This window comes from Trichophyton benhamiae, assembly GCF_000151125.1.
Source record: "Trichophyton benhamiae CBS 112371 chromosome Unknown contig01989.5, whole genome shotgun sequence".
Taxonomy (NCBI): domain Eukaryota; kingdom Fungi; phylum Ascomycota; class Eurotiomycetes; order Onygenales; family Arthrodermataceae; genus Trichophyton; species Trichophyton benhamiae.
This window is the reverse complement of record NW_003315112.1, coordinates 306,674-317,682: the sequence shown is the minus strand read 5'-3', so window position 1 is coordinate 317,682 and position 11,009 is coordinate 306,674. Positions and strand designations below refer to the sequence as shown.

Here is an 11,009-nt window from a genome sequence, read left to right as displayed (position 1 = left end):
ACCACACACAGCAAAGCATACGCCAAAGGACCATCTTGTAGCACTCTTCGTGTATATGCGGCATCCCCACAGAGACTATTATGGCTAATCGACCGAGCAAATACCTGCCCCATTCTAGTTCACAGCTTCCGTTTGGATTTACTTAGTGGTGGAACTCAGTCAATACCGGAATTTCAGGACTTGTAAGACATCGAGGCTTCAGGAAGAAGTTACCCAGCCTTTACCAGAAAATGCGGGGGCTGGACCGTTGACTAATGATATCATAGCAACCATGCCTTTGAGTCGGGTTCATAGTAAGTTCAAAGCCCTGGCTGCTGACATTGAGTATCCTATGTAGGTCCTCGGGAATGTCTCTTGTAAACTTCACTCTCACAGCCTGTACTCTAAGCCGTTTAAAAACTGGCATCCTGTGTCTGGACTGAGCCTGGTAAATTTCATGGAAGATATTGCGAGCAATATCCTCATTTAGAGCTGCATTCATAACTGAGTTTTTTATCTTTGCAAAATTTTGCGGTAAATTGTCTTCAATAGTGGGAGACGTTCTAGAGTCTTGATGGAAAATACAGTCGAGGTACAGACACAAGTCTTTCAAATGAGGAAGACAGCCTATAGACTGGTATACGGCCATGTCTTGTGACTCCAGGACTCGTGGGATGAGAAGGCAGACCGTTCTCAATTCTGAACAGCGTGATGTAAGGTCCCGGATTGTATCCAATGTTAAGGTAAAGTCTGTCACCATAAAGTGAGATTGTGTCCGAGGGAAGAGCCAGATTCGTTGCAATGAGTTGTGACGGTCTATTATGGCCTTGAGCGAGTCATCGCCAAAATTCCCAGTAAGTTTAAGCGTGACCAGAGGAGGCAGGCTTCGAAGGAAGACACTTGCCGCTCCGTCCATCCAGGGATGTTCGTCCCAATTGTCGCTCTCTAGGCGTAGATAGAGGGTCTTAAGCGAGGTAAAATTATACGTGCTCGCCTCTTTCAAGCTGAACGGGTCTATGATGGTGTCCAGAATAAGCTCTCGTAATGACGAGAAGACAATTCGTTCATTCCATCCCTGAAGTCTACCCAATAAAAATCCACTAAATTTCATGGTGTGGAGTTCGCCACGCACGTCAACTTCAGGGTCTGGGGTATCGTTGGGGAATATGTCTCGTTTTGGTCGGTGTTCAACACGCCTGTTGTATGTGATCGGTGACATTGAACTGGCAATAACTTGTACATGTCTGAGGCTTGGAGCCAGTCCTTGGCTCATTCTAGCCACAGCCATATCATGATAATCAAGTAGTCTTTCGGATTCATTCCATCCGTAATGCAGGATAATGCAGTGCAATGAAGGAGAAGTAGCCAGTGAGTACTCGTGTTTATCCAAGCCTCGTGACCACCCCTTGTAGGAATAAAGGTTCCTAAGCCCAAAATTATGGAGGTGAAGCTTACAGCTGGGTAGGCTTTGGTGTAGCACATCCAGCAAGCACGGTGGGAACTGGTTAGCGCAGTCAAAGATAAGATCTTGAAGGGCGCGGAGTTGGGCCACGAAATGAGCCACTGGAGTCCAGTACTTATCCAGCTCTACAGTGACTTCTGGGAGCTCGAGAAGGTTTGAATACGGGGTATATTTCGCACTTTCAAGCTCATCATCGGTATCAATCATGCAATTCTTAGGCTGTCTTATTCGTTTTGGGGCCCAGGTATTTACATCAGCTGGGAGCTCCCCTTTAATCTCAAGTCGACGGACGGACCGAAAACCTGATGTACTCCGTAGCACACCATTCAAATGATCCAAATCTTCAGTCAGTTTCCCCTGGTTCTCAACAACTAGGCGAATTTCTCGAAACCGTACTGCATTTGATGCCAGAGACCATCGCTGGCATACCAGGGCAAAATCATAGAGGGAGGCCCTATAGCCAGAAGCAACGAAGTCGCAGATCTGCTGCAAGGTCTCCAGCGGAAGATCTTGAATAGTAGCCATGCCTGGAGATTGGGGAATGAAGAGCGAAAGACGACGGGCATGGAACAACAATGGACAAGACGTATTATTATTGTTGCTGCCTTGCGGAGTACAGAGTCCACCGAGGCGGCTGTTGGAGCCTCAAATTTAAAGTTAAAGTTCCAGTTATCAATCACGTGTTTGATTTTAGCTCCACCTGCAGTCTTCAACTTTGATTCTCGTTCACCTTGTTCCATTTCAATTCATTTGGGGTTCTGGCAACAGATATAATCAACCAACAGACAACCGTTGCTGAGATACATGGAGCATACTGTATCATCTCTATACTATGCATGGCCTCTCTGATACCTAGCTAGATACCCATACCAGAACTGCTGCCAGTGATACTAAGCCCGCAGAGAATGTCGGCCTGGCAGCACCGCTGGAGTGAAGTCCTGGGATGTTAGAGCCGCCGTTTCCAGTCATGTCATTATCACCTCCCTGGTTGGGGCTATTTTTCTCAGGCAGACGCTTTGCTTTTACGCAGGCCATTACAAGCTGCAGATTTTTCACGTCTTTGTAGAGGTCACCCTGCAGTGGCTTCTGAAGAACGAACATACCAACGCCTTTCTTGATTTGTTCGTCATACCCAGTGGAAGAGATCTTCTCTACAATCCACGCAGCTTTGGGACCTCCAGATGCATTGATTCGAGTGTTCCTAGAACCTTCTCCGTTTTCAGTAGCAAAGGCTCCTAGGTACCGTGAGCTGCTTGTCTGCAGATCCTTATAATAAAAATAGATGGCATACCATATCCAAAAGTCTCGTTAAAGAAGCCAACGGGGCATCCGGTGTCTTCCAATATACGCTTCCCTTCTTCTGTTCTAGATTCCCCCCCATAATAGCTCCTAAGTTGGCTAATCGCCTCTCCGGGACTATATGCCCCGCCCGCTATTTCGGCTTTGAACCATGCTGCTAGGCTCCGGGAGCATTTGGCTCCCCAAAGTCCATCACAGCCGTTGTTGCCTCCGCTCGGATCACCGGTAAAGTTCTCGTTCGCCAACACCACCATGTATGTTTCTGTATGCGCTGCTGGGTTCAGGTTGACTTCCGGGTACTCCAACCAGAATGCAACCTTTGAATCCGGTGCAGCAACCGAGCCTTCGGGGACATATTGCTGATCGGCGTCCTCCTGAGTTTCCGAGTCGAATGAGTACACAAAGTCCACACCTTTGGGGAACAGTGGCTTAAACTCGAAGTGCACAGAGCCACGAGCCTTGGGATACAGACATTTCTGAAAGGTTTCGTCGACCAAGCAAGGGTCATACATGGCAATTGCAGCCTCAATGCGCAAAAGGCAAATAGTGAAAAAGAGCCATAAGTAGCAATCCATCTTGATGGAACTGCTTGCTGATGTGATGTTTAGCTTAATAACAAATAGGCTTATGCCTCATAGAAAAGGGATGACTCCATTCGGGCTCTTGTTCCTTTTTATATGTTTGAGTCGGCGCAATAGTTTATCAAATGTGATCCGCGGAGCCTAACCTGGTTCCACTAACCCCAGTGAGTAGTTACCCCGAATTGCTTTTGTGTGGTGATTTGCTGTAGAGCAATTTGTTTCCTCGAAGACTGACCATCGAGAGAAGAATGTTCGGGCTAATCATAGACAACAAATCAGGTCATTAAAATGCTTAAAATTCCTATATTTAGGAAGTAAGCATGCGGTTAAATACGATGTTCCCTTGTGATAACTTGCATAACATCAAAGATGTCACCCAACCGTTCGGACTCGCGCGGAAAAAAGCCACATTATATTCCCATGCCGACAGGGATCATCGAATGCAAGCTGCCTAGAATACAAGGCGCCTTGCTGACCAAGCCAGGCCAAGTATGTGACTGACTCGAGATATCCATGTTCTCTCGTTTTTCTATTTGATTTGAGCAGTATCACTGGCTACTCGTGGGTTTCCAAGGATGCCAATATTTTAAAGGAGGCTGGAAGGATATAAAGCAAAGACAGTCCTCTCAATGTCTCAGCAGCAAAGCAACTTACATGAACATGAGCGAGTTGTCTCCCCGCTCTATCACTAGTTAGCAAGCCGACTCCATGGAAGCAATGGGCATTCTCTACTCCGTATTCGATCAAATCGAGCATATATTTACTTATGCCAACCCAGGATCCTTTTGATCAATTTTAGATAGGTGGCTTGCTTCGGTCACAGATCATTGTCAAAATGCTGGGACTTTGCCAATGGTCCCATTTCTAAGGCTAGAATTGGCATGGGCTGCGATCTATATAGTACCCAAGACGTGACAAAATCTCAGGTATGGGTTATTGCAAGCCTTGGGAAAGGCAGCTAGGCAGCTAGAAACTGCCACTGCCGAAAGTTACCAAGGCTCGTACGAGAAGACAGGTCCAAGTCAATCTTATAACAAAGACCAACCTTGTAAATATGTATGAAAACGAAGCCTGGGGCCACCATACAGTTTACTCTAAGTGAAAGAGTACTTGGTTGGCGTCTCATCTCTTTAGCTGACCTAAGGGGCATATCTTGAAATCCAAGGCACAATCAAATACCGACTGGCCCGTAACTAATAAAAGGATTCATTCCCATGTTTCCGGCAATATTTCCGGCAATATGCAACAGAAGGGTATTCAGAATTGCACTGTCTATCGTTGTCCTAGATTAAAGTAGCTTCTCGAGGGCATCGGCATCCTTGTGCATCAGTGGTGGCTGGGAGGGGGTCAAAATTCCTGCATCAACAAGCCGAAACAGAGAAAATATTGTGCTAGGCATGGGATGTCGGCCATTCAATACCTGCGTCTTAGTCAAACATAGTTCATAACCGTTAAGATGCTGAAGCCTTCGTTAACATGAGGTCTACCGTTATATGTGCTCGGTTGCGGAATCAGTTTCACTGGCCGACAATCTCTGCACGAAACCACCACATCCGAATCGCAGCCTCTACAGCACGGAAATCCCAGCAGATCCATATAGGAAACACTAAAAAGTTTCATTCAAACCAAGGCTGGAATAAAGATGACACCTTTTTCCGGTTTACACGCTCTCGGTTCCTCCGTGATGAGGCAAAAGAGCTGGCACAACGATACATCAAATTCGATGTCAATCAGTTAGCAAAGACCGCAGCCCGGATTTCTGGTCCTGGAACTCGAGAGTGCATCAAGGTTGAGAAGATGGCGGATGGGCTATACAGCAAGGGCTTACTTCTAACCATGGATGACGGTGTCCAGGTCATTGGCAAAGTGCCGAATCCGAATGCTGGCATGCCGCGTTTTACCACTGCATCTGAAGTGGCAACGATGGACTTCGTGAGTGACTATCAACCATATATATGAAGTAATTCTAACTGCCAGGTAGGTTAGAAATATACTTGGGACACCAGCTCCTAAGGTCCTTGGTTGGAGCTCAGGGACAGACAACCCGGTTGGTGCAGAACATATCATAATGGAGAAGATACCTGGAGTGCAGCTGGAGACATTGTGGAACAAGCTTGATGTCGAGATGAAGGTTAACATTGTCAAGGAGATAGCAGGCTATCAAAGAGATTGGACCTTGACGTCATTTTCCCAGTATGGTAGTATATACTACAAGGAGGACATACCCAATGCAACCAGCTTGACATATACGAACAAGAACGGCGAGCAGGTAACGGATGACCGGTTTACTGTTGGGCCGTCAACAGGCAGACAACATTTCGATGACGGAAGAGCAAGTGTCAAGTTTGACAGAGGGCCTTGTAGGTCGTTGCGTTCTTAGGCTTTAGGTCATAATAAACTGATATATTCATAGGGAGTAGTCCATTGGGCTATGCAAAAGCAGCAGGCTACAGAGAAATGGAATGTATTACACAGATACCAAAGCTACCAAAATCTCCAATAGGACTCTATGGACCTCAAACATATCGTCCTTCCAAGGAGAAGAAGATCAGAGCGTTGCAGGCATATATGGAGATCGTCGATCATCTACTTCCAGATGACAAGTCCATAACGGGATCTCACCTGTGGCACAACGACTTACATGCAGAGAACATATTTGTTAACCCTGATAACCCATCTGAGATCTGTGGAATCATCGACTGGCAGACAACAGAATTAGCGCCCCTGTATGATCATACAATTGAACCATACTTCCTTGAGTACCAAGGGCCACGTATGACCGGAGACCTGCTACAACAGCCGGATATCCAGGAGATTCAAAAGCTCTTTGAAGACGACGAAGAGCTTACAGCTTCGGAGAAAAAACGAAAAGCAGAGTCTCTGTTTTGGAGAATGGCACTGGTCTCCCTCTGGAGAAATACCCTCCACATGGGAATCGAACCACTCTTCCGAGCACTCCAGTTCCGCGAAACAGTGAGGTTTACTCTTCTGATCTTTGCCCGAAACCTCTATCTCGACGGGGAAGCAGCATATCTTGCTATTTTAGCTGATCAATACCGCAAGGGCTGGGAAGACGTCCCGGACATACGCAGCAATTCGAAGAAGGGGTTCCCGTATGAGTTCACGCCTGATGAATTGAAAGTCATTGATGGCGACTGTGAAGGAGCTGCCAACGGCATTAATATCATGGGAGATGTCAAGGAGGCTGTTGGATCGCATTTCTTCCGAGTCGATGGCACCGTTGATCACGAGGAGTATGACGAGGTTAAGGAGCTCATTCGATTGACCAAGGCGGACTTCATGTCGAAGTATCCAGAGAACGAGGAGGAGCGCGAGGAATGGGAAGCTGCCTGGCCTTTTGATCATTGATACGGGCTACTCCGTACTGTCTACTATGAACAGCCGGCACCTGGCGCTATCCGTGAACTATTGTATTGTAGAATCTTTCCAGAAAGCAATCTGCTGTAACACTTGGATAACCATATGATGTTATCCACTACCACAAGCTGCCCATGTGTAACTAGCTACCCAACCTGTTGATATGTTTGTTTATTTGTTTACCTCGGGAGCATGACCTCATTGAAGTGCCGCCACCATAAGGAAACATGCGAAGTAATAATAGAGCAATTAAGACAGGATGCAAGCTCGGCTATAGTTGGCAGGTGGGCTTGCCAGATTGCTGGTTACAGTACTCCATAGTGCGAGTTGGTCTGTTCAGGGGTAATTCGGTACAAGGCCCGACCCGCCCACTAAAGTTCCAACGGTAACTAACTAGTTACGAGAAAAAAATAAAATAAAAATAAAAATAAAAAAATAAAGAAGCTTCCAGTGGCAAACTGTTCACGAAACTGTTTAATTTCTAACTACCAAAGGGCTATGGCTAACTGAGAAGAGCCGAAGGACATTTCGTTGGCCAGGGCTGGAGTCATTGCATTCGTTCCTTCGTTAGGGAGTGCTCATGAGGCCAAACTTCTCGGGGCCACTCAATTATGAATAATATGGAATATCAAAACTGGGTCAGTGGAATGTGATGCTTGATTGACACCCAGGATGTTCAACTGGTGGAGTAGTTATCGTCTCAGATCCAGGCCTCGATACCACACTCGTCATCAGAGTCATCGTCGAAATCGATGGTTGGTCCGGTGGGCTCTGGCAGACGCTGGGTGGGAGCCTCGTCCTTGGGAACACGGACACCCTGAATATGATGTTCATTAGTGAGGGTTTGCAGGAAACATAAAAAAACGCTGTACGTCATGGTATGATGTAGCGGGATAGCCAAGGACAAGCCTTTACTTACGGGGACTTTTGCGAAGTTCGAGTGTTTGCGTGGCGTGGCTGCACGTCTCTCCTTGGTGGTGATGTTCCAGACACCACTGGTAGGAGTGGACATCTCTCCTGTAGACTTTTCTGCTGTAGACTTCTCTGCTGCAGAATTTTCTGCAGGCGTGGCGGTCTTGCGGGCGGTCTTGCGAGATTGACCGGCCCCCTTGTTGTTAGAGGCTGTTAATTCGCCCCCCTTTTTGGCACCGTCTTGAGCGGTGCTGTTGCCATTGCCATCACGCTGCTGCTCAACCCAGACTCCGCCAAAGGACACATCATCCTCTGAGTCGGGGATGCCAGAACGGGGCTTGACTTTGGCAACCTGCTGGCGTTCCACGGGGATGCGAGGGCGGGTGTTTTCGTTGACGGAGAGGTTCTGGAAGTGAGTGATTTCCTTCACATCGGTCTGGTTTGATTGTCAGAATCGCGAGGCATCAAAAAGGGGGGAAACGAGCATACCTCCGGTGCGGTGGCAGGGTCATAACCACCCTCCCCTTCTTCCATCTCCTTGAGGACTTCGGCGATTGGCTCAGCATCGAGATGGCTTTGAACGCAGTTGGTGCATCTCTGGATGTACTGCAATAAGTACCCTGCCTGCAACGAAGTGGTACTAGACGAGGGGGAAGACATACCGCAGTGTCAGGGGGAGAGCGCTGGTTCTTGCTGAAGTACTCCAGGGACTTGGTCTTGTCGCAAATGCAGCAAGTGAGCTCTACGGTCTGGTGGCTGATACACGTACGGCATCCAGCAAAGCCAGGACGAGTGAGGCCGTTGACGCTGGGGTTGCTGGCCATCGCCTTGCGCAGCTCATCGAGCTGGCGTTTGGAGTACTTGCTGGCGGAGCAAATCTTGCCGCAGATCTTGCACAGAATCCTATGCAGGATGTCAGATTTTGATACCCTCTCGACTCTTGCTTGCTGGGGAGGCCTTACTTGTCTGGTAGGGAGACTCGCTCAAGCCTGTCATCATGATCTTGTTAGACACCTGCGTCTTCTCACTGACTCGATAGACATGCGTGACTTACTTGCGCTTGTACTCATCGTAGTTGAAGGTGTTCTTTTTGAAATGAAAGGCGTGTTTGCCCATGGTGTCAGAGTATCAGACTTACGCTCTTCGAGGCTTTGCAGTCTTCGGACTTTGCAGATGAACAGAGAGAAGAAAGAGAAGAGAAGATGAAGCTGAAGAGAAAGAAATAAATAGAAGAAAGAGAAGTGACAGTGAAGTCTTGAGCCCTGCTTAGTCGCCAAAGGCCTCGGCGATGCGATGTCCTCTATCAAAGTTGAACAGGAGGACATCTTCTTCATGGTGAAGCAACCTCCCAGGATATCAAGTTTGATCAGAGAGACAAGCAATAACACAAGGTAAGACAGTGTGTCTTGGTGTCAGTTAGGATCTCTTTGACCCTCTTAAGCTGTTTGTATCTGCTACGGCTTCTTGCAGGTATTATCTTGTATTGATTCTTAACAACAAATTGGTAGCATCAATCTATAGGAGAAGAGAGTAGATTAGAATATAGAATTTCTATAGATACAATTGCATAGTAATCTTAACTCCTTTACTTTGGATAGGTATTGACTGCTGCAGCGTTTCAGCCACAGCAGAACCAACAATCAAGTGTGACAAGATAGGACAATGGCTGAGATGGTAATAATCAAAATTTCGACCAGGAGACATTTCGACCAGGAGACAAAAGAGGGTAAAGAAAGAAAAGGCACATCAGTATCCTACTGGACAGCGGGGGAAAGTATGCTGATTGGAGGTGGTTTTGTTTGCATTGCATATGCATGCATATATGCATGTATATATTAACCAGCGGAAGTCATGGAAGGAGATAGCCTGTATGCAGCATATTTGGGATAAAAACCTGCTAAACAGCCTGTCAAATATCCTGGAAAATAGCCTGGCCTGCAGATACCTCACCACTCAGCATCCCCGAATATATCAAGCCGCCCTACACGCGACCAAGAAGCAAGATGCATCTGGAGACAGGGCCGCCTATCGCGCTACCTGCGAGTTTTAGGCAGCGATGACACCTCAGTTCAGTTTCCACTGCATCCGCGCCGTTCAAGCATTGGTTGCAACCCATGCTACTCCGGCCAGTGGACGCGTATGAGGGATTGTCGTATGGGATATCAATGATAACGAGCAAATTGGCCTCAAACCAGCAAGTCCATGCGGATACCATCCATGGATGATGATGGAGTGCAGTTTCTCCGTATGGAGTGCAAAAAAACACCATTCGTCCAACCAGGGTTTCTGATGGCCGAAGAGAGACTTTCTTTCTGCAGCTCTGCGAGCCAGAATTTATCGGCCGGCCGGTTTCTCTTCAGTTCTCTCTCCTGTCATCTCTGCTGTCTTCGAGAAAGGGGAAAGGGGGCAGATCACATCCTGGCGGCTTGCATCCGCAAAAAAGCAAAGCGAGCTCCTCCGTACATCCGTTCTCATCAAGAACCACCAGACAGAGACACTCGCTGGGGGTGGGAACTGGTATCTTGCATGCACGGGGCCTTCCGTCCGTACCTTCACAGTAGCGTGTAATTATCAAAATGTCTGTGTGAGGGCTGAGATGGCTGATAACTGATGGGGTGAGTTATGGTTTCCTCCAGCATAGACATACCAGCCCATATCGACATGGCTAGTCTGGCAGCCCAAGTAGATAGCAGCAGCAGGAGGAGGAGGAGGAGGAAGAGGAGGACGGTAGATCAACAAACGGATCAACCACGCACGCTCCACAGCATGAAAGCCACCGCAGGAGTCAGCCATTCGGATGCTCTGTCAGAGAGACACGGACGCCAGACACGGACACGCCCAGCAGTCGAGTGGAAGAGCGAGCGAGGAGAGCAAGATGGGATAAGAGGGAAAAATAGGACGAGCAAAGGGCGAGGGCCACATGACTCGTTCGTTCGCTAGTTGTCCTGCATCGCTATCGACTCGTTCTAGTGAAAGTATGGCCCTTTAGCTGCTGCACTAGACACGATATGGAGAACATATCATGGGCGCTGCTCAGCTCACCCGGTGCCATAGTGGCGGTAATACAGAGTTCTATGGTGAAATATGTGACAAGTTACTCCGTACAGCGTTCCGTAATTTTTCCCACTGTACGTACTGCAACTGCAGCCTTTGTTTTCAGCAGATTAACTCATTTTAGGTGCAGCAAACTAGTTGGGTGAAAGGAGAATCGCACTGGCACTCGGTGTTTGCAGCTTGCTTCACTTTGTTGGATCATAGTGTTTGTACAGGAGTTAGCTGAAGGGCACACCATACTCCCAGCGAAGCCCGTGCATGTAAGGAGGTGTCAGAACGGCAGCAAGCTGAGCTCTTGCTATGCCTCCACATTCGTAATTCCACTCGGTCCAACAAACTGCTTC

At 47.8% G+C, this 11,009-nt stretch overlaps 4 protein-coding genes across 4 annotated transcripts; 1 reads left to right on the top strand and 3 right to left on the bottom strand.

Moving 5' to 3' along the window:
• Window positions 1–220: 220 nt before the first annotated feature.
• ARB_04819 (uncharacterized protein) lies at window positions 221–1,966 on the bottom strand (the record flags this gene model as incomplete). The annotated part of the gene is made up of 1 exon (XM_003016484.1): window positions 221–1,966. One exon carries the CDS (start codon window positions 1,964–1,966, stop codon window positions 221–223), a length of 1,746 nt encoding a protein of 581 aa, XP_003016530.1.
• Window positions 1,967–2,293: 327 nt separating this feature from the next.
• Window positions 2,294–3,315, bottom strand: ARB_04818 (uncharacterized protein; the record flags this gene model as incomplete). The annotated part of the gene is made up of 2 exons (XM_003016483.1): window positions 2,294–2,676; window positions 2,733–3,315. The coding sequence occupies 2 exons, from the start codon at window positions 3,313–3,315 to the stop codon at window positions 2,294–2,296; spliced, it is 966 nt and encodes a 321-aa protein (XP_003016529.1).
• Window positions 3,316–4,797: 1,482 nt separating this feature from the next.
• On the top strand, window positions 4,798–6,690 carry ARB_04817 (uncharacterized protein; the record flags this gene model as incomplete). Its single annotated transcript, XM_003016482.1, has 3 exons — window positions 4,798–5,253; window positions 5,303–5,681; window positions 5,735–6,690. 3 exons carry the CDS (start codon window positions 4,798–4,800, stop codon window positions 6,688–6,690), a joined length of 1,791 nt encoding a protein of 596 aa, XP_003016528.1.
• A 709-nt stretch (window positions 6,691–7,399) lies between these two features.
• Window positions 7,400–8,727, bottom strand: ARB_04816 (uncharacterized protein; the record flags this gene model as incomplete). The annotated part of the gene is made up of 4 exons (XM_003016481.1): window positions 7,400–8,047; window positions 8,101–8,217; window positions 8,274–8,514; window positions 8,666–8,727. 4 exons carry the CDS (start codon window positions 8,725–8,727, stop codon window positions 7,400–7,402), a joined length of 1,068 nt encoding a protein of 355 aa, XP_003016527.1.
• Window positions 8,728–11,009: the final 2,282 nt, after the last annotated feature.